General features: G+C 42.6%; 1 protein-coding gene across 5 annotated transcripts in view; it reads left to right on the top strand.

Moving 5' to 3' along the window:
• LOC147110587 (tudor domain-containing protein 5-like) overlaps positions 1-23,789 on the top strand; it is a 49,293-nt gene that overhangs the window by 11,887 nt on the left and 13,617 nt on the right. For all 5 annotated transcript variants that reach the window (XM_086000723.1, XM_086000722.1, XM_086000721.1 and 2 more), the window contains exons 5-14: positions 194-277; positions 3,320-3,376; positions 5,877-6,030; positions 7,276-7,397; positions 9,829-10,031; positions 11,626-11,838; positions 12,826-12,892; positions 16,714-16,914; positions 17,424-17,606; positions 23,293-23,460. In XM_086000723.1, the coding sequence (XP_085856849.1) occupies positions 194-277; positions 3,320-3,376; positions 5,877-6,030; positions 7,276-7,397; positions 9,829-10,031; positions 11,626-11,838; positions 12,826-12,892; positions 16,714-16,914; positions 17,424-17,606; positions 23,293-23,460 (1,452 nt within the window). The remainder of the gene's footprint in view (positions 1-193; positions 278-3,319; positions 3,377-5,876; positions 6,031-7,275; positions 7,398-9,828; positions 10,032-11,625; positions 11,839-12,825; positions 12,893-16,713; positions 16,915-17,423; positions 17,607-23,292; positions 23,461-23,789) is intronic.

The following is a 23,789-nucleotide window of genomic DNA, read 5'->3' as shown; positions in this document are numbered from 1 at the left end:
CTGCTGAAAGTAGGCTGACCAGTGGCCAACTGTAACTGACAGTTGGGAAAGTCATAGGCTGCCTGTCATCAATGTGCTGATTGGTGTCCTGGTGTAACTGGGAAGAGGCAGTTTCATTTACTGGCTTCATCTCTGTTTTTCAATTGACGGTTTGAAATGGCAAGTTGTCAACCCGTACTTTTTTGTGTTCAAGCTTTTAGAAGACCTGAGGACAGTACTTGTCGATAAAGGGGTCGGAGGGACCATTCCTTCAAAAGTGAAGGAGAAAATTCTGTTTGTAAGTAGAAATTGAACATTGTTTCACTTTTTGGGGGATGGGGAGCAAGGAGAGGTGTATATATTTGTGTTAAACCATGTGGTGGTCAGTTTGAATCGTAGATATTTTGAAAATCGTCATGGGTGGGGACACTTGACCTTAAAGTTTAAAGCTACAGAACAACATCTTCCTTGGTGTTTTCCATTTGTACTGACAAGAGCAGTGCAGCAAAAGGCATGAAAACACTGCTTTTATGTTTTGTCTGGTAGGTTTTTTAAGTAGGGACTTTTTTTTTATTCGTTTATGGGATGTGGACGTCGCTGGCAAGGCCAGCATTTGTTACCCGTGAGAAGGTGGTGGTGAGCCGCTTTCTTGAACCTCTGCAGTCTGGTGAAGGTGCTCCCACAGTGCTGTTGGGGAGGGAGTTCCAGGATTTTGACCCAACGACAATGAAGCGTCGGCGATATACTTTCTAAGTCAGGATGGTGTGTGACTTGGAGGGGAACTTGGAGGTGGTGGTGTTCCCATGCGCCTGCTCCCCTTGTCCTTCTAGGTGGAAGAAGTCGCGGGTTTGGGAGGTGCTGCCGAAGAAGCGGCGAGTTGCTGCAGTGCATCTTGTAGATGGTACACACTGTAGCCACGGTACGCTGGTGGTGGAGGGAGTGAATGTTTAAGGTGGTGGATGGGGTGCCAATCAAGCAAGCTGCTTTGTCCTGGATGGTGTCGAGCTTCTTGAGTGTTGTTGGAGCTGTGCTCATCCAGGCAAGTGGAGAGTATTCCATCACACTCCTTACTTGAGCCTTGTAGATGGTGGAAAGGCTTTGGGGAGTTACAGTTACTCTTGTATTATAGAACAGTATATTAAACACGCAGTCAAATATAAAACCCTATGTAACAAAATTAAAATATTGGTTTGCAGCTCCAACATGGTTTCAGAGACTGCCCATGGAACAGATGTGATAGGCTGGTTGTCATTTCCTGCTCATCTTAAGGGAGGTGGGGAAAGTTTGGTTAGACATTTGCTAGAGCAACTCTTGCAAAAATAAAACTTTGATTGTTGAAGAGGGTGGGTAATGTCTATTGTATGATTTGCCCCTGTACCATCTGGTTTCTGTCCCCCTTGATCCACTTGGTGCTGCAGTTAATGACATTCTGGTTGCTGGGAATATTATTTAGTTTTCACCAAAGAATTTTTGTTTTTGGCTCATTTTCCTTTTCCATTTTTAAAGAAAAGCCTTTTTTTTCTAGAGTAAGATGGGCGTTAAAAGTCCCCCAGTGCATTCTGTGGGGAAAAGCATGTTTGAGCAGTTTTTCTAGATTTGAAGGGAATCTTGTTGATATGAGTCAGTGAGAAACAGCAAGATGAAGTTGGGGTCACCATGACCAAACTCTGAATTAAAGCTATATCACTGCATAAATAGAAGGACATCGTGTTCAAAGCATCCAAGCTTTTGGGAGCCTAATGGCTGACACACACACCAGACACATAGAAACTCCTGTTTGGAAAGGAAGCAAACCCAGTTTCAATGATTTTATTCAAATATTTTTATTTCAGGAGTGCAAAAAATACACTTTCAAAATGCCCTGTATTGGAAAATCTGATCAGAGTACACTCACTTTCAGCATGCCCCAAGAACATATAATTTCCACTTATGAATGTTAGCTTGTATATTACGTTGGAATAGAACACAAATCACAGGATGTGATACTGGTGGGTCTTGCTACAGTACCATCTGGGGTACTGTCTGCATTTCTGATTGCCATATTACAGGAAGGATATTATGGTACTGGAAAAGCTGCAGCAAAGGACTAAACAGCTGATGCCTGGCATCAGGCACCTGAGTTACAGAGAAAGACTACAGAAGCTGAGTTTACTTGCCCCAGAGAAGAAATGACTGAGGTGTTCAAGATCTTTAAGGGTAATAACTGGTTGAACCCTGAAAAACTGTTTACCATGGTACTGAGATTTGCAGTGCGGAGGCAGAAGATGAAGCTCCACAAGAGAGAGAGAGAGAAGGTGGACAGACAGATCCGAAAGCTATTTCAGAGGGTGATGAATGTTTGGAATGGACTGCACAGGGAAGTTATTGAGGTTGCAAACAATAATCATTTTAAGAGAGTTGGACAGTCATTTGGTAAGCAAATCAATGTAGGAATATAGATAGTGGACTGTGTATTCTAATTTTGAACTCCAGCCAGCTGGATTGAAAAGATCTTGTCCTCCATGTTTATATGATTTGTCCTGGATTTATTCATGTGCTGTTGAATAACTTCTGTCAAGAAAAAGCTACAAATAAAGTACTCCCAGGAATGACTCTCGTGTTGGGGCCACTGAATGTAGCGGTGAATAAACCGATGGAAGATACTCTGCAATTAAAGTGGAATAATTGGATGACTGGCTCAATCACTTTCACTGCTGGAAGATACCATGCAGTAGATGTGTGTTCAGGCTCCGCAGATGATTGTGAATAGCTTCAGGAATTGCTGGATGGATGGAAGTGAAAATCATTTCACCTGGGGCAACATGATAGTTGCTACATGATCAATGAGCCTGACTTAGTGCCAACGTGCATAATCTTCAAATCTGATGGCTATGAATTTGAGTTTCAAAAAAAAGTTAATTTTACATTTTCACTATTTTTGCCATTGCTTGTTGCAGTTTAATTCATATGTTGCACGTCAAGTAATTCAATAAATATTGGTTCCTATATATAATATATGAAGCACCCATTTTTGGGGGTAGAAAATTTATTATAGTGAAAGATTTGCAGTAGTTTCTGATACAGCTCAAATGTTCCTGGTCTCTTCTGCTCTTATGCCACTGACTGGTTTTAAGCAGATTTTTCTTTTAAATTGATTTGTAATTGATGTGAAGTTTTGAATTCTATGCCATTATTATTAAATGGAGACCTTTAGCTACAAGTTTAACTGACATCAGATTAGTTTATTAGTTTAACCACGACCAAGGGAATAGAAAGCATTTTTTTTTTTTTTTTATATAAAAGTGTTAGAAGTTTAGTCCTGCATGTGGTTTCTGATGGATCTATCCTGTCTTTAATTTAGACAGTAGCACAAAGACCTGATGGGTTACTGGCAACCAAACTCCCTATGGAATTCAAGGTAACTCCAAGAGTCATAAATGTGTGAACAAAATGTGCATCCGTGTACAAGAACGAGAAAACAATGCCACCTTCCATACCAGTGCTTCTGATATGTCTTCCTTTTCTCTCAACCAAGAATCCCCCCTCGTCTTTGACAGTTCCCTCGACCGTGTCCATTCGAGTTCCCACACTTCTGCTCTCACCCCTTCCCCTCCCTCCCAGAACCACGATAGGGTTCCCCTTGTCCTCACCTTCCACCCCACCAGCTTCCACATTCAATGGATAATTTTCCGCCACCTCCAGCATGATCCCACCACCAAACACATCTTCCCATCCCCTCCCCTTTCAGCATTCCTAAGGGACTGTTCTCTCTGCGACATCTGGTCCACTCTTCAATCACCCCCAACTCCCCATCCCATGGCACCTTCCCGTGCAAGTGCAGGAGATCCAACATCTGCCTCTTTACGTCCTCCCTTCCCACCGTCCAGGGCCCTAAACACTCCTTCCCGATGAAAGTGATTTACTTGTACTTTCAATTTAGTATACTGTATTATCTGCTCACGATGCGGTCTCCTCTACATTGGGGAGACCAAACGCAGATTGGGTGATCACTTTGTGGAACACTTACGTTCAGTCCGCAAGCGTGACCCCGAGCTTCCGGTGACCTGTCATTTTAATTCTCCACCCCACTCCCACTTTGACCTCTCTGTCCTCAGTCTTCGACACTGTGCTAATGAAGCTCAGCAGAAGCTCAAGGAACCGTGCCTCATCTACCGATTAGACACTTTACAACTTTCCGGACTCTCCACGGAGTTCAACAATTTCAGATCATGACCTCTGCCCCCATTTTTTTCAGACGGCAGCTGTTGATGATTCTGCTATTCCCATTTACCTTCCCTGAACCCATCTTTTGTTTCTTTACTTGTCCCATTACCATCTCCTTTCATCTGGGCCCATCATCCCTTTTGTCATTTAATCTTTTTGCTTGTGTCATTTAATCTCTCCTGCCTGCCACCCTATCACAGACCTTCTCTTTTGTTCTTTCCTCCCCACCCCCCCCCCCTTTCCCTGCCTCTTACTTGCTTAACACCTGTTACATCTCTAACATTTTCCAGTTCTGACGAAAGGTCATCAACCTGAAACGTTAACTCTGTTTCTTGCTCCACAGATGCTGCCTGACCACCTGAGTATTTCCAGCATTTTCTGTTTTTATTTGAGAAAGCTATGGGTTAACCTATTTCAATGAAGCATATTAACAGAATTTTTTACATGATACAGGAAACTTTCTGGTATCCGGCACTGACGGGACCGAGCTGGTGCCGTTAGATCAAAACTGCTGTATAATCCAGCCCTAATGTTGAAACATACAGAGCTTTTCAGCTCCGTGTGAATCAACAAACCCTGTTGCTTAGCAACAGCTTCAAAACAGTCAGCTGCAGCTGCAAGCGTCTCTAGCTGAAGCTGTTGCTTAGCTACAGACCTTGCAGAGCCTGACCTTTGGGGGGCGGGGGGGGGGGTGAAAAAAAGCAACGAGAAGTAAAAAAAAAAAAACCTATAGAAAACGGCTCCTGAATTTTGCCGGTAGATAGAGCTTTCCGGACTTTTAACCTCCGGTTAAACGAAAGTTTCCTGTAATTGGTTGAAAGGGTTGTTTGTTCATGACCAACATTCTCTACACTTTACTGAAGTATACTTGCTAAATTGTGTCAACATTCCTAACAAATCAGAACTGCTACTTTAGTGTCAAAAGATGTTTTTAGTGAGATCTCTGGAATGTGCCCTTTTAGCCAAATAGATCTGTTTCATAGAAACTTTCCATCCTTGACATTTTTGCAATGGATTCCAACATTGTTTTAAGTAATATTGAATACTGAATTGTATTTTTTAAAGTATATTTTATTATTTTCTTTTAACTAGTATCCACAGGACTTTGCCTCTGCATTTTACAGAATTTTATCTTCATTCCCTTCTGTGGAATAGAATTGCTTTGCTTATCCTGGCAGTTTTGGAGCAAGAAAGAAATTCTTCTGATAGTCAATCTCCAATCTGAAACTTGTCTGGGCACTGCGCCCACAGGTGTGAACCAGCTGAATTCTTTTTAATACGAATATATGCATAGAAAGGTCTCTTGTATTGGATGAAATTACACACATCACTATGTCATTTGTCAAAAGCAATGTTAGCTGCTTTTCACACTTTTCTCCTGTTGTCCTAACTGACCTTAACCAACTGTTTATGACGCAGATCACCAAACCTGATACTGAAATTATGCTAAGTAAATCTTTGCCTTAGCCTTCCTCATCCACAGAAGATGGGAAATTCAACTTGTGTGAATAGATTGAATGTTACCTTTGTGGGGGGGGGTGGCAGGAAGAAAGACCTATGGTGGCAAATCTAATATTTCTTGGAGATCCTCAATGTAGTTTCAGTATCCTGTTAGATATCTAGTGAGCAAACTACTTCCAAGTAACAGTAGGTAAATGTCTTAATGTAAAAAATGTACTTTTCTTGATTTTCAGAATATTTTTGGAGTGGAACTTCCCTTAAAGGAGCTGGGCTTCTGTAGTGTGACTGAACTTGTTGGTGCCTTAAGTGATATCTTCTATGTGGAACGTGACTCCCTAAATCAGGATTGGCTAGTCTTTGACATCCGGCACTGCAAGTCGCTTCAAAGTAAAAGGCTAATCAAGCTCAATTTATTTTCTGTTTAGTTGTAAGATGTTCATCTTTAGGTGAAAGCAAATCCCACAAATTCCCTATGAATTCCTGAGGTCACAGTCATCGGCCCAGAATTTGCGGTCCAGATGACCGCAAACTGGCAGTGTTTGCCGTCATTTCGCCTTTGAAACTGACCACAACGTTAGGATTTAGTGCATGCGCAGCCTAACGCGGAAATCCTGAAGTTGCGGTCTGTCATTCACTGCTTCTCCACAGGCTGTGCATGTCAGAAAACCCGAATTTCTCGACAGAGATCGGGATCTTTGTGCAAAGCTTATTTCCGGGCCAGTGGCGGATGCCTTTGCTTCGCCACTGACTGCAAATTCTGAGCCATTATGTGTTGGATTCCTGCAATCTTTTTGTGTTTCTTAAAAATGAAATAAACTTGCTTTTCTCCATTCTTCTCTAAATCTCCTTTTAACGCATACCTTTAGAAGATAACCTTGAGGCCTTGAAAGATGTTATATATGTAGGTGGGTATTAATAGGCTTGTGAAAACATACAGTGCAACTGGCCATCAGATTTTCCTTCCTCTTTCCCTCCCATAACCATGGAAAATACCTGATGTTTCATTCAGTACCTTCTTACAGTGGCAGTGTTGATAAAGGGATTAGTGTCACTCTACCAGCTGTATCCTAGCTCCCATTCCCCCTTAATTCCTTTCTCTGCCAAATATCTATCTAATTTTCTCCTGAATTTACCAGCACTATCCACTACCATTGCCACCCCAGGCAGTCTGTTTCATACAGTCACAACTTTCTGTGTAGTTAATTTTAAATTGTCTGGTCACCTTCCCTCTTGAGCATGTGTTATTGCTCCTTGTAGAATTTGTGATCGTCAAACATATTATTAGGGTTCAATTTATCTATACCCCTTAGAAGCTTGAATATGTCAATCGCTCCTGAGCGGTCTTTTCTCCTATGTAAACAGTCCTAGTTTCTGGAACCTCTCCTCAATCTCAGGTACCTAATCCAAGGTATTAATTTAGTTTCCCTTTGCTGTGCCTTTTAATGCCAAGATATACCCACTGCAGTATGGTGACCCGAATTGCACACAGTACTCTAGGTGGGGCTGGATTATTTTATTTTATAAAATAAAAGATTTACCATAGTAGATTGGTATTGGTAAATCTTTTTAATTTTCTCCAATACAAATACTTTAATACCATGAATTCAATTTTTTAATGTCTCCTTTTTCTAGAGCAAGAGGAATCACAACTCAACAAAATCAACGCATTGCCATCTGCAGATTGGAAAAATGCAATTATTGCAGACTGTAGGGAGCCTGAAAAGACCCTTAATAAAACGATTAAGGTGGAAACGGTAAAGATTAAAATTATCCAATTTAAATTTTATCTCCACTTATTATTATTCCTCAATCCCTCATGTCCTGTTAGCACTCCAATGCCTGGAATTTCCTGCGGGTGTGCAACCTGGAAGTTGTCCCAAAATTACACCCATTTCTCCGCCCATTCTGGTGAAGCCAAGTTTTGCTCAAATATCTTGGCAATCTCATTAGCATATGCACAAATGTACAATGGGCATAAATAGCATGGTTTGAACATAATTGGAACATACCCAATGTGACCTCAAGGGTGAAGGACTAGAAAAGTCAAGGGGGTTTTGGAAATTTCCTTAGTGAGGCTGGGGCGTGCAAGGTAAGTAGCACACAAGTCCCTGTCAAAGATTTTTTATTAACTCATTTAAATCATTCTGTAGAGAGTCTCCATTGTCTCAAATCTTTCTCTTCTCACAGATGTCTGATTTACAGGAGAAGACTGCCAGGAAGAGGGAGCGGGAGACGCTGAGTGTGAAGGTGGCCGCGGACTACTGAGTCAGTGGAGCCTGACTTTCTGGCTGCAGGCCTGAAGAGGCGCCTGCTGGTGGAGCATCAGAGGGGCATGAGGACTCTGGCATCCATCAGCAGTAACATGGAGCTTCTTGCGGGTATGGTTTCTGAGTCTGCTGTAATGCTCAGCACCAACATCGCATAGGTGGCTGGCAGATATGGTATCTGAGCCTTCTGCAATGTTCAGCACCAACTACGCACAGGTAGCCTGTGCATTGGGACACACAGCAGCTTCCTCAGCAGGATACAGCAAGAGAGCAGTCGGGGATTCCACCTTGATGGAAGCTTAGACCTCTTGCTCTTGAGGCTTTGGGTGACTGACTGGAGGACGTGATGAATCATGGCTTCCAGTCTCTTATTTAGGCTGTGCCAGTCTGACGACTGCCAGCATGCCAGCCATCAGGCTGATGGTTGGGGCTGAGGATGAAGTGGAAAGGCACTGGTGTGGTCCAACTGCCTGTCGCAGCTTCCACCTCTCTGGGTGGCAGCACCAGCTGTGGCTCAGGCCTTCCAACTGCAGGCACGGTACCACCTGTACACAGCAGGCTACAAGAGGCAGCTCAGGATCTCCTTCATAGGATGCAGACATCAGGACTGTCAATCAAAGCCTATACACTCTTCGATACTTGCGTGTGGGGTGCTGTCTCCGCTGGTGGTGCTTCACTCTCTGGGCCTCCTGTCCCCCCCCCTACCTCATTATAATAGCAGGCAGGGTAGAGCGAGCTAAAGACCCATTTTTATTTCTCAAAAGGACTGGAAAATGGCTCTCTGCATTAACAGGATGAGAATGGCTTCAATGCTTCCTGGAGCAGCTGATTTGCACCTGCTTCAGGTGACTCTGGGTGCCTGAAAGTCTGTGATAATTTGAAGCGATCCTCTGAGCAAGCACAATTGCAGGAAACTAGCATACAAGGTTCTGTAAACTAGGGGCAGGGCCATTGTGAGCGTGGATGCATTCAGGCAGAGGGATCGCTAGACGTCGTAAAAGATTGCTATTTGAGCGTATTATAATTATACACGTATTTGCTTTGCGCCCCGGCTGCTTGTCTCCGGGCGCACATACGCAGGAAATTCCAGACCTACAACCATTTCTAGCTTTAAGGGCTGGCAGCTGAACTGTGAACTTAAAAGTGATTTCAGGTGACAGTGTTGTACGCAACTGACAGAGGCCACTCTTAAAGCTTGTGTAAATTTTACCTCACTCCGTGTAAGCTGCTTGGTTGTAGTGAGATCTCCCAGCTCCAAAAAGAAACTAGAAAGTTATTAACAGTTTCTGACCAGCAGTCTAGGGCCTTGACCTTAATAATCTGCAATTCTACTATATTATTCACTCCATTTTCTCAGCTGTGGGACCAATGTTTATTTTGTAATGTATGAATAATTGTGAAATTATTGGATCTGTTTTCAGTAATCCAAACAAATTAGATTTGGGGGGCATAATTCCAGTGGTTATAGCATTTGATTCCTAGTCCAATAATTCTAGGGATATATTGTTTTACTTGCAGCCAGATCTCAGTAGTCACGGAGGTAATGGGCTGGACATACAGCCAATAGGTTCAAGTAACTAGGGTAAAGTGTTGAACTCTGAATCAGAGAGCCTGATAACCGAAAGGTAGAGTCTGGGAGTCCTTGCTTAAAAGGCCACTCAGTGTTTACTAATCTTGATTGTCTGAAAAGGGAAAGGAAAACTGGGGCCGGTTTTCTCCTTTCATCATCCAAGGAGACCAAGGAATCTTCTGGTCAGACCAAGATATTAAATTAATGACATTTGTGGCGATGAAGTTCAACTCTCCCCATTGAGAAAAACTATAGGAGATGGGGGGGCGGGGTAGGGGAAAATGTACAAAAATAAGTTTTATGAAAAGATAGTAGGCCTTACTTTACAGTTTGTTGTCATTTATACAGGTCAAGGAGATCCAGTGTTCACCAGAATTTGAGATTCCACCAGATGCTATACAGGATGGAAATCTCTACAAGCCACCAGAGCGGGAGGAAAACTCCTTTGTCTGTGTGTTTGTAGAAAGCGTGAGTTCGCCCAGTCAGTTTTATGTCCGTTTCTATGGGGATTGCACCTCTGTGATGCTCGAGGATCTGATGATTGAGATGAGGTACAGGCTTTTACCAGTGACTCATTATTGTCATGTTTGTTTTTCTTTGTCTCTTTCCCCTAACAAGTAAAACATTTAAATATAGGCAGCGACTGCTGCCAACGAAGTTGAAGCATGCGCAGTTTGTGTTTTTTTGGTTGTTCGTGTTTGATTATAATAAAAACAATTCTGGGGAAGCGCAGCACCAAAGGGGTTAAAAAATATTTTTTGACAGTTGTATAAAAATGTGGTTTGGGTTTCACTCCGTAAACATCTTCCACCTATTGCTAGAGATTTAGTGCCTCGTAAACAGTGAAAGATTACATTCGAAGTTATTGTGGGGGGGGGGACCACGTTTTTGGTGACCTATTTATAAAAAAAAAAAAAAAAAGTTTTCATTTGCCATGGCAACATGCAAGACCGAGCAAGTCAACATAACCTATTGTTATGGCGAAGTCAGGCCGCCGATGTTCTGATTAGCTAGCAACCTCCAGGACCGATCGTTTTGGAGCCGCTATAGGTTGTTTCCGATACCAATCATTGGATCTTGACAGCTGATTTATCATCAAGGTAGGTTGAGGCATTGGTGATGGTAATTGCAGCGATTTTTCCAAACAATATATTTTGGGGATTAAAAAAAAACAGAAGATGAAGAAGTAGTAGTTGCGGATGATTCTGCGCAGCTTCTGCTCATTGGCACCCGCTTCCGGTTTGTTGGCAGCAGTCACTCTTAAATGTAACACATGCTCTTGTTCTTAAGATTTTAATTTAAAATAGAAGCAGAATAACTAAATTATTCAGTAAACTCCCATTTTGATGAAAAGGTTTGTTACTGAATTTCTGACACCATCTCTGAACCACAATTAAAATGTAAATCAGCATGGACAGAATGATGTGGGAGTGGATGATTTTTGATCTTGTTCCTGGGTGTGTCACAAAGGTTGTTGTTGAACACTTGCAAAAAAGAGTCCCCAATTTAATATTTTTTCCATATCAAAGCTGCTGCAGTGCTGCACTCCATTAAGTGGTTGCCTTCTGATAGCTCTTGTGTGACCTATATAATGTTTTTCTGTTGGGTGACCTAACCTCGGGAACACTGGTCCAACCCAAGACCAAGATATCTCCTGTTGAGGAAAGTTAATTATAGGGTGAGTGGTGATGGACTGAGATGATTATAGTTCAATGGTACAACTCTGAATTGGTGCCCCTGGCTGTCTTATCAAATCAAAGTGTGCCATTCCTGATCTGCAAATATATGTGCTTAACAGTTGAGTCATCCATCCTAAGACAGGACAGCGGCTCCATCGTGGTAGAGGGCCAGATGGTGGGTGAACCTAATGGAACACTCCTTTGCATTTCATACAGTAGTTTTCCAAGCACTCCATTCCATTGTTACCTACAGGGAACTTTGGAGAGCTCACCAGTACTCTACCCATAGCAGAATAGACTCCAGTGTTTATTTTTAAAAATGCCCTTGGGTAAGTAGATCTTAATACATTTGTAGATGCATTTGTAAACAAAGCCTAGCCATAGGCAGGACTGGCAGGCAGTTCCAGAAATGGGCATTCTGAACAGGCATCATTGCGCTAAGTGTTAATTTTGTTTTGCTTTTCAGACGGTGCTATTCCTATGAAGAGGTCTCTGAACGCTATGTGATGCCAGATTCATTTGTCCAACCAAAACAAGTGTGCTGTGTGCGGAACCCTGATGATGTGTGGTGGTACCGTGTTGTCATCCATCGGGTGTTGGATGAAAAACAAGTGGAAGTGTACTATGTTGACTTTGGGGATATTTCTTTTGTGGAAAGATCCAGACTAAGATTCCTCAAGTAAGAACAACTTATTTTACATGGGTTGTCTCTATCCTGCTTCTGTTTTAGGTCTGCTTCTCTCCAGTTGTTTGAGGCTACATTCATCAGGGTAATTTGAGAATTCTTGTTTTCATTAGGAAGAACATTACATATGTAATTTAAAATGGGTCATCTCACACCACAGCTATAATTTTTTGCTATTGGTCAAGGAATGAGTTAGATTTTGAATATCCTGAAAGAAGCTACAGGAAACTTTGTGCTATCCGGCACCGACAGGACCGAGCTGTTGCCGTCCCATCAAAACTGCCGGACACACCAGCGCTAATGTTGAAACATCCGGAGATTTTGAGCTCCGTATCTGGCAACAAACCCTGTTGCTTAGCAACAGCTTCTAAACAGTCGGCCGTACCTTGTGAGCGTTTCTGTAGCTTAGCAACAGCTTCAGCGAGACCTTGCAGAGCCTGACTGGTGGGGAAAAAAAAGCAACGAAAAGAAAAAAAACCCTAACGAAACGGCTCCTGATTTTTGCCGGTGGCTCGAGCATTCCGGACGGTTAACCTCCAAATAAACCAAAGTTTCCTGTGTTGTCCCATCAAAACTTACATAATAGGATGTACACCATAAGTTGGAGGAATAGTGGGTTGTAAGGAACAATATCAATGAAAAAATTGAATACCAAAATCTAAATCCCCATGTGAAGGAAGTTTTAGGTTTTAAAAGGTGAATGTCATTGTGCTTCAAGTAGGTGTCGTTTTGATTAAACTTCAGGTCACTGTGTGGTATCCACTAGGTACAATGGACTGAAATAACCTTTTATCAATTAATTTAAATTGGACAAAGTGCACCTGTCTCAATTGTAATCATCCTTACAGAGCAGACACAAACATGGATGGTATTATGATATGAAATTTTTTTTGAAACTAGATCTTGCCAGCCAAATACCTAAGAAAGATTAAATGAACCCTGCTATCTCCAATTGTAAAATTGCTTTATATCTTCTTTTAGATGTTGTCATTCAAAGCTTCCCGCCCAAGGAATTCCATCAACGCTTATGTGGCTACAACCAGCTGAGGTAGGGCAGAAGATAAATGTGGCTTGAATCAACTTTGCAGATGTTTTAAAGGTGAAACCCACTGCAGTTGCTTTCGGTCCAATTATGGTGGGCCTCAGCATAGAATCATAGAATAGTACAGCACAGAAGGAGGCCATTCAGCCCAGCGAGTCTGTGCCAGCTCTTTCGAAGAGCAATCCAGTCAGTCCCACGCCCCCGGCTCTTTCCCCATATCCCTGCAATTTTTTTCTCCTTCAGGTATTTATCCAATTCCCTTTTGAAGGCTACTATTGAATTTGTATCCACCATCCTATCAGGCAGCGCATTCCAAATCCTAGCCACTCGTTGCATAAAAAAAGTTTTTTCCTAATGACCCCTCTGGTTCTTTTGCCAATCACCTTATATCTGTGCCCTCGTTATCGACCCTTCAGCCACTGGGAACCGTTTCTCTTTATTTACTCTATCTAAATACTTCATGATTTTAAACACCCCTATCAAATCTCCTCTTGGCCTTCTCTGCTCCAAGGTGAACAACCCCAACTTCTCTAATCTATCCACATAACTGTAATACCTCATCCCTGGAACCATTCTAGTAAATCTCTTCTGTATTGAAACATATAAGATACTGAGGGGGCTCGACAAGGTAGATGCAGAGATATTTCCCCTCGTGGGGAAATCTAGAACTCGGGGGCACAGTTTTAGAATAAAGGGTCGCCCTTTTAGAACCGAGATGAGGAATTTCTTCTGAGGGTTGTGAATCTGTGGAATTCTCTGCCCCAGAGAGCTGTGGAGGCTGGGTCATTAAATGCATTTAAGGTGGAGATAGACAGATTTTTTGCAAGATAAGGGAGTGAAGGGTTATGGGGAGCGGGTGGGGAAATGGCTTTGAGCCCAAGATCAGCCATGATCTTATTGAGTGGCGGAGCAGGCTCGAGGGGCCAAGTGGCCAATTCCTGCTCCTGTTTCTTAAGTACCTTCTTCAAAGCCTTCACGTCCTTCCTAAAGTGTGGTGCCCAGAATTGGACGCACTACACCAGGTGGACCAAACTAGTGTTTTATATAGGTTCTGCATAACTTCCTGTCATTTGTACTCTCTGCCTCTATTTATAAAGCCCAGGATCCCATATGCTTTATTAACTGCTTTGTTAACCTGCGCTACCACCTTCAAAGATTTGTGCACAAGCAACTCCTTTAAAATTGAACCATTTATTTAGTATATATGGTCTCTCCTCATTCTTCCTGCCAGAATGTATCCCCTCACACTTCTCTGTTGAATTTCATCTGCCATGTGTCCACCCATTCCACCAGTCTGTTTTCTTGAAGTCTATCTTCCTCACCTGTTTACGACACTTCCAAGTTTCGTGTCATCTCCAAATTTAAAAATTGTGTCCTGTACCCCCAAGTCCAAGGGAAAGTTTAAAGGAAAGCTTCCCAGTTTAAAAATTACTAGTTGACCTCCCATGGTATTCCACATAGGGAATGAATGTACTGTTCAGGTGAAGCGGGGTTAGAGGGCTGGGCATAATTCTACCAGGGCACACAGATGTAATTCAGTCCCCATTCTAAAGTCATTCATTGAGTCTTTATTTTACATAATACTTTGATTTTGTGTTATTATTTATAGTTAAATAGCAAAACTTGCAGCAATTTGGAAAGTACAGATGCAAAACTGAGGGTGCAATTGCAGTATGATGTTAACATAGGTAGTTTCCATTGTAAATGTGGATGTAGGAATTTATAATGGAAGTGTATACAGACAATATATTAATAGATATATTTTAGCAGTTTATTCATAGGAAATATTTTATGTCTAGCATTAAGCATATGTTGTGGTTTTATGGAGAAATCCAATTTAAAACTCACGATTTGATCTCATCAGTTGCTCATGAAGAGTTAACAGATGCACTTTTGAATGACAGGAGTGTTAAGCTGTGTAATAAATGTTTTATAACTGTCAACTGCTGTGGTATTGTTCACACTAAAGAAACTCGCTGTAACTCTTTTTTCCCATTCTAATTCATTTTCTCTATCGGATGCACACACGCACTTTGGCTGTATTTTTTTCATTCTTTTTGTCCAACTCCTTTTGTAAGTCTGTCCTCCCCGATCTTCTTTCTATCTTTGTCACTTTGTTGCTGTCGGTGATGTTCTTTTAGTAGGAATGCCAGAGCCAGGATGACAAAGTAGAGGTGTTGTGCTGGAATGAGGCAGAATTGGTGGTGAGAATGAGCACTGCATCTCTTGGGAGGGGCCAGGGTGGGCACATGTAATTTTGTTGGAGAAAGATTCTAAAGCTCTGGAGCTAAATACTTCCACGGTTGTGATTGCTTGTCACTCGCTGAAGCAAACATATCCACCCTTCACTAAATATCACTAAAAACTATAAAATTCCACAATTCTCAAACCCTCCTTTTAAGAGTAACCACTAAGTCGGTTAAAAAAAAACACTGATTTTTCTCGGGTTCTTTCCATCCACCTCCTCATTCCCTCCATGTACTTACGTGCGCTCTTTCTACTCTCTCTTCCTTCTCATCTCCCCAGTCTCTATATGCTTTCCTTCTGTACTGCTCACTCTATCTCCTGCTCCTCTTGCACTTCTTCTGTCTCTCCCCCTCCCTCTCTTCTGCCACTTGTGGTTGTGTGCACTTTTTTTTCCTCTTTCCCCATTTCTACTTTTATCTGTCGCTTGCTACTTTTGCATCTCCTGCTTCCATTCTTGCTTTCTCTTTTTTAAGTTTTTGTTCTCCTTTACCTCCTGCTCCCTTTCACTCTCCTGCTGCACCTTTTTTTTCATGTCTCAACAAGCCAAGAAGCACTCGGGACAAGCCGCCGACTATGAACACTCTTGCTGCACAGGTGGGCAGGATAACACGTAGGGCAGGAAGGAGGGTAGGCAACCTGGAAAGCACTCTGGGCAGGCAGGTGAGCAGATGGAAGGGCTGGAAAGCACTAGTGGATAGATGAGCAGTAAATGAAAATCCCCCAGGCAGACATGCTGGCTGAGAAACACTTGGGATGGGTGGGTGGACACCTTAGCAACCTGACCACTCTTTCCACCCCCCACCCCCCACCCCCCACACTGCTTTTATCCTAAGCTGTACCTATGTTTAGCTCATCTGTTGACAACTATACGGACGACACTGATTGACTGCATGTTGAAGAACTTTGTGCTGGCCTGGCTGTGAAGGACTCCAGGCAGGAGAGTCTGCTGAATAGATCAAGGGGAGAAGGTCGGGTGTTGATACTTTAGCAGAAGTTATGATGGATGCAAAAAAGAGGGGAGTGATTTGCTGTGTTTGGTGAGAAGCCAATCAACAACAACTTGAATTTATATAGTGCCTTTAACATCGTAAAATTTCCTCAAGGAACCAAACATTTGCAGGAAAAATGGAAAACAAAGCCCAACCCAATAATTCAAGCTCCAAGTACTCCTTCAACAACATCACCAAAAAATGTAGTTTATTCAATTCATGCTGTGTGGAAAAACGGCTATCTTTTCACTAACAGTAGTAACTGCACTTCAAAGTAATTGTATGTGAATCACTTGGAACTTATAAGGTCTTATATACATTAAAATTCTTCCTACATACACTTATGATTTGTATTCAAAAATAGCAATTTGATTTCTCGTGTTTTCTGCTGCTTACTCATTCCTCATTGTAAGTCAATGGCTGAATCAAACTGGTTTTGATTGATGTTTAGTCAATCAAATATTTGTTAATTGAACAAAAGTCCTCATTCCAACCAATCACAATTTTTTGTCCTACAGACACGATGCTGTGAGGTGTGATGCCTCTCCAGATGCAACACTTAATTATAGAGATTTAATTTTCCTTTGGCAGGATGATTGGAGCACAGCTGCTAAAAATCAGTTCCTGAGATTCTGTGGAAAACAACCACTGGTGGCCCTGATTTGTGGATACATTGAGGATGTGCTGCACTTGTTCCTTTGTGATACCTCTACAGATGAAGATATTTACATTAATGATGTTCTTAAGAAAGCAGGTCATGCTGTGCCCTGTCTTGCTGACAATGCCACTAAGGTACAGTCAATGCCATTGTAACAGGCAGATTGGTATTGTGATCCCTTTTCTTAAATTACTCCATGTGTTCTAAATGACCCTTTTAATCCCATTGACCCACATGCCATTCCTTGTCCAAAATGGTGAGCAGGGTACCTGTTGATTCTTTGTCCAAATGCTGCTCTTCAGCCTGATGCTGGGAGATTTCACAAAATAGCATAGGATATGAGACAGTATTCTGGCTTCTGCATGTTACCTTTGCTTAAGCATGGCTGACATTGGAAAATAGATGGCTGGGGAGAACAACCCCACTTGCTACTTTGATTTAAGGAGCGGGTGCATTGGAACACCAAGTGAGAGACTTTTTTGCTGATTTTAAAATGAATAAAAAGAAAGTTAAATTAACTCAAACTGGTAAGGAGTAAGAGAATCCTTGTTACTGGCTTTTGGTGTATGTTGATCCAGCTCCAGTAACCCACAAAATAGTTTTTTGAACTTTGGTTATAACTCCTTTCTGGTTTTGGCTGTAGGGATTTGGGCTGTTTAACCCAGTTGCCCTGTATTTGAAACCAAAACCAATTTCTGTAAAAGAGGTGCCATCAAAAATGAAGGAGTCTGCAACAACCCCACTTGACAGGAAACCTAAATTCTCCACAGCAGAAGAGGACTACAAAAAATCCGACATCCCAGCACATGGAGGGAACATTGAACAGGTGAATTAATCTTCATTGTATAGCTGTGGAATGTGGCATTATGGTAATGTTTAGTTTTGTTTCTGTGTTTTAACATAACTATCAATATTCTGTGATGTTCTACCCAGTGAGTCAAGACCACGTGCACTATTCAGGTCAAGCAGGTTAGAAGGCAGTGGGATAATTGGACCTAAGTAGGGGGAGGCGGGGTAGATGGAGAGAGGATGATTTTGATATTGGGGGAGATAGATGAGGCGGACAAGGCAGGAGGAGTGGGTGAGGTGAGGGAGTAATAATGAAAAAGTGCATGGCACTGGGCCAGGGGCCATTTCTTTACTTGCGATGAATGAGGAGATAGGGTGACCATAGGAAGTGGAGGGAGATGGGGAATGGAGGAGAGAGGGTATTGGTGAATAGGGAAAGGTTGGATGGCACTGTGCCTAGGCCACTATTTCTCAATGGGAGGCAGGAGCTGCACTGAGACAGGGCCTAATTCCATCTCTGTGGGTGGGGGGGCAGCAGAATAGCAATTTTCGGATGGTACTGAGTTGCTTTCGGGTGAGGGCTGGAAGAGTAATGAGTTTTTCTGTGTCTGGGTGGGGGCAATTTGCTTCTGAGTAGGAGATGAGTTACGGCTCATGGGATTCAAGTCGGCCTGAATTTTTTCCAAGTAGGAATGGTTGGGAGGTTGGGTCCAGCTTCAGCTCGAGGTGTGGGAGAGGGGGAAATTGTGGGGGTCCATTTTCTAGTTATTGGGGAGACGGGTAGTTCTTCCAAAAGTTGCTTGCTGTGGGAAGGGGGGGCAACATTCTTAGTGGAGCGAGGGGGGGTGTCCAGAACAATGCTCAGTGGTCGAGGGGCTGATTTCTACTTAAGAGGGAGGGGGTTGTCTTGAGTTCCAATAGAAACATAGAAGATAGGAGCAGGAGTAGGCCATTCGGCCCCTCGAGCCTGCTCCGCCATTTAATGAGATCATGGCTGATATCCAAATTCAGTACCCTGTTCCTGCTTTCTCCCCCTATCCCTTTAGCCTTAAGAAATATATCCAACTCCTTCTTGAATATATTTAATGAATTGGCCTGAACTGCCTTTTGTGGTAGAGAATTCCACAAGTTCACCCCTCTCTGGGTGAAGAAATTCCTCCTCATCTCTGTCCTAAATGGCTTACCCCTTATCTTTAGACTGTGACCCCTGGTTCTGGACTCCCCGACCATCGGGAACATCCTTCCTGCATCTAGTCTGTCTAGTCCTGTTAGAATTTTATAAGTTTCAATGAGATCCCCTCATTCTTCTAAACTCTAACGAATATAAGCCCAATCGACCCAATCTCTCCTCATATGTCATTCCTGCCATCCCAGGCATCAGTCTGGTGAATCTTTGCTGCACTCCCTCCATGGCAAGAACATCCTTCCTCAGATAAGGCGACCAAAACTGCACACAATACTCGAGGTGTGGTCTCACCAAGACCCTGTACAACTGCAGCAAGACATCCTTGCTCCTGTACTCGAATCCTCTCGCTATGAAGGCCAACATACCATTTGCCATCTTAACCGCCTGCTGTACCTGCATGCTTACCTTCAGCGACTGGTGCACAAGGACACCCAGGTCTCGTTGCATTTCCCTTCTCCCTCTATTGCTGTTCAGATAATCTGCCTTCCTGTTTTTGCCACCAAAGTGGATAACCTCGCATTTATCCACATTATACTGCATCTGCCCATTCACCCAACCTGTCCAAATCATACTGGAGTTTTCGGTATCCTCCTCACGGCACATCCGCCCACCCAGCTTTGTGCCGTCTGCAAACTTGGTGATATTACATCTAGTTCCCTCGTCTAGATCATTATTAATGTATATTGTGAATAGCTGGGGTCCTAGCACCGATCCCTGCGGTACCCCACTAGTCACTGCCTGCCGCTCGGAAAAAGACCCGTTTATTCCGACTCTTTGCTTCCTGTCTGCCAACCAGTTCTCTATCCAAGTCAGTACCTTACCCCCAATCCCATGTGCTTTAACTTTACACGCTAATCTCTTATGCGGGACCTTATCGAAAGCCTTCTGAAAGTCCAAATACACCACAGCCACTGGTTCTCCCTTACCTATTCTACCAGTTACATCCTCAAAAAATTCCAGTAGATTAGTTAAGCACGATTTACCTTTTGTAAATCCATGTTGACTTTGCCCGATCCTGTCACTGTTTTCCAAGTGCTCTGCTATTACATTTTTTATAATGGACTCTAGCATTTTCCCCACTACCCACGTCAAGCTTACTCTCTACCACCTTTTTTAAATAGTGGGGTTACATTAACTATCCTCCAATCCATGGGAACTGTGCCAGAGTGTAGAATTTTGGAAGATGACCAGCAATGCATCTACTATTTCTAGGGCCACTTCCTTAAGTACCCTAGGATGTAGATTTATCAGGCCCTGAGGATTTATCGGCCTTCAATCCCGTCAATTTCCCTAACACCATTTCCCTACAAATACTGATTTCATTCAGTTCCTCCCTCTCATCAGACCCTATGTTCCCCGACATCTCTGGGAGGTTATTTGTGTCCTCCTTTGTGAAGACAGAACCAAAGTAAAAATGGCTGGGATTTGGAGAGGTTGTCCAGAAATTCTTAGTGCTGGGCCCATATTTAATCTGTGGTTGGGGGGAGGGGCTGGTTGGTTACGTTCTCCATTTAGTCCTACGTGTGGCTGTTCCAAACACATTTATTGGGGGGGAGGGCACTCTGAGACTGTAGTAGGGGGGTTGGGTGAAGGACATTCTCACTAACTTGTGGAGTTTTGTCGCAAGGGTTTTCTTGTCTTTGCACTTGATACAATATTACTGTGTACTCAGATTATTTTTTAGTGCTCTTCCCAACTCAGTAAATGTTGAGGTTCCCAGCCATTATTGGTTCTTTTGCCAACTGACTTCTACAAATCTGATCATGCTTTCAGCAGCTGAATAAACGCTGCCATTTCAATCATCACAATTTATGATCGCTCAGATTTATTTGTCTTGTGATGTGTTTGCCAGGCCATTTCCTCAATATAAATGGCAATTTTTGTTTGAAATGCATACCTGAATATTATTGAGGATGCTGTTTGAGGCTGTCGCTTAATATTTGGTGCTGGCCCATTGTAATCAATTGGTCACCTATCATTGTGTTTACAGTGGCACCTATGGGTGCAGCATCTTTTGGTTTCCTGAGACCACACACTGTTTCTAATATATAATAGATTATCACATTGCTCTGTTGCCCATTTCTTGGGCTTTCTACCTTCATGGTGCCTACAATATCTGAAAAAGCATGAAAAACTTGACTGACACTATGAATCCAGACATTAACGCATAGTAGGACAGGATAGGTACTCCTGAATAATTCTTCTTTTTACACCCTTAAAGTTGACCAGCCTGCCATCCAAGGCATTCCATTGTGGGCAGGAGAAGAAACAACAAATATTTGCACAAAAAGAGGATCTTGCTTTGACTGTTGAGGCCAGAAATTGGGTTTTGAGTTTGAGTGAAGTTGCATCCAGGGGTGTTCTATTTGAATTGGAATATAGCTCACTCTGCAAGAACTATTAGGCTGCATCATATGCCTGCATCTGTTTGTTGTATCTATTTTGGTACCTTCCACTGGAGAGCAGGTGATCTTGGTGTCTGGGAGTGGTGTGTTGGGAATGTGGAAGTGGTGGCCGGATCAGCTTTGGAATACTGGCATGATGGTGGCAAATTGTGGGAGCATTGGACAAGGGTTATGGGAGTTCTAAGAGATGGAGCCTGGTGGGAGGGAACATTAAGGGAGGTTGCAGGGTATAGCTACATTTGTGGCCATGCCACAGAACTGAATGGCCCTGAAATTGCGGTCGGCGGCGTAGCTATGGAGTACGCCACCAACCTCCGAACGAAATCCGCACTTACCTGGTGCGAGGCCCCCTTCGAAAACTTGCGTTGTTTTGCTGTGGAGTTGTGTGCAGTGTAGTGGCCCACGGATCTCGGCACACCATGTGCGTAAGCATACCTGGGATCATGTAGGCCGTTGCTCCAATCAGGAAATGGAAATCTCTAATGCCCATTCATTTGTAGGGTATGGATTTAAGACTTTTCTGCCGTCCTCCTGTTTCTGGTGCACCCAGGCATGTTAGGCAGTTGGTGCAGAATTTCATGTGGAAGTGTGGGTTGACTTCCAATATTTAGGCCATGCAGGAAAAAAATTAATCTCTAAATGGCAACGCCCACTTAGAGTTTCGGAACCCGCCGTTTAAGCAACGTTGCATTTAGCTGTGAACTTAATTACAGACATGATTTTTAATGCACAAAAAATGAAAGTGCCCTAAATCTCTCAAAGATTTATGAAAACCTGTCTTTTGAAACCATGCAATTAGTACTTGCTGTTCCCGGAAGGACAGATATTTATATTTAATCTTACTTTATTTTAACTGCTTTTAAGATAAGTTTTTAAACCCATTCATATTTCAAGCTGCAGTTTTGATGCTTCACCTAATATTGCATATTCCCTCTCCCGTTCGCTGTGCAAACAGGCACAGGAGCCTGTTTGTACCAACCGTAAAAAATTTCCTGCATAATTGTTAGCAGTTGGTGGGCAATTAGCCCAACTCTGCGCCAGCAATGAAGATTTGACAGTTGCAGCGGATGATCTGTTAAGTTGGAACTTGACAGATCGCAAGTTTGGGATTTAGCATGCGGAAATCCTGAACTTGAGGACAATTTCAAAGGTGGTATAACGGCGTACTCTCACGCCGGCGTACCGACCACAAATTCTGCCCATATATGTTCTTAAAGCTCCTCTTGTGCTTTTACTATCTTGGGGGTGAAGCAGAATGAAAGTTATAAGCCTACAGTTTCCCCCTTACCACCCCCAAACAGTTTAAACAAGTAAAAGGCTTCCCACAATTTTGCTGGGGAAGTCTCTGATGTTTAAAGCTCAAACAGTATTTATACTGTCTGCTGTAGTAAAAGTGCAAAAAGTCCTTGGCAACATAAAACAGTACATGCTCACAGCTGGGAACACACTTTTGCAGTGGGAAGAAGCAACAATTATGAAAGTGGGAAAGGCCAATTCAAAGGCTTAGAAGGTGAGGAGAACCATTGAGCAGCAGGTCCACTGTTACTTAGCCTGTAGAGGGGTAGCACCCCAACATTCCTTCGAGACAGAACTGGAAGGATTCATTGGGAGGCAAGTATAATAGGTAATTTTTATACAATGGCAGAAGAACGTAACAATGTGGATACTGCTTTCTGCTTTAGGATCATACTTCCCAGTCCTGACCCATAATATCCCAATAAGGAGGGAGCAACTAGTGTACAAAATTTATTTTTCCAACCACTGACATGAAGTTACTTGGCTAGAATAAATTATTTCCCTTGAAGGATTATAGGTTAGGAATGGGAAGTATTAGTAACCACAGATGATTCTTCCTAATCACTAATTATTATATGGAGCTAATGCAACACCCTCCTCATCTCTCTAGTACTTTAAACACAGAGTTAAACAATTAATTCCCATCCTAAATGTTGTACACCTGGAGATGGATAATATATCCATCCTTCCCCTCCAATTCTATGAAGCTGGCCATTCACCCCAAGGTCCAAATTAGTATACATTGAACGGTCACCTATTGCAATCAATGTAGAATTCTATTCTATCACTAGCAACCTGTTGAGAGAAAAAAGTTGATCTACTGATTTTTTTTACAGGATTCTGAATCACGAACATTTGATTTGCCATATCTGGAACCATATCCATTTTGCTCTGTTACTTCAGTTGAAAATCCTAAATTTTTGAAGATGTCTGTACTGGGAGTGACTGAAGAAACTGAATATAATGAGCTCCCAGCACTTGAGGTGGTAGAGCAGGAAAAGCAAGTATGTGTAATCTGCAATTCGAGTTGATCAGTAGAAACTCGGTAACTAGTAACAAACCTTTGTGCACTATTACAAAAATAGCTAATAACAGCTCTGATTTGTGTGCCAGTAGGGGTAACTCGTACCAGCTCTATCTGCACCATTATCGGAATAACTGGCATCAGTACTGTCTGTTTTGGCTGTGTGGTAGTCTTGTTTGCCACAAGGCACTTTACATGCCCTCAGAAATAAAAATTCAGATTCCATAGCTGTGAAGAGTTTTTGCAAGTGATGTATATAGCTTTGTAGAGTTGGGAAAATCTGTTAAATTGTGAAAAAAGGTTTGTGTC

The sequence above is a fragment of the Somniosus microcephalus genome, chromosome 11 (genome assembly GCF_052327205.1).
Source record: "Somniosus microcephalus isolate GS21.2 chromosome 11, FLI_Smic_1.0, whole genome shotgun sequence".
Lineage (NCBI taxonomy): Eukaryota > Metazoa > Chordata > Chondrichthyes > Squaliformes > Somniosidae > Somniosus > Somniosus microcephalus.
The sequence above is the reverse complement of the archived record's forward strand: the minus strand, read 5'-3'. Positions and strand labels throughout refer to the sequence as shown.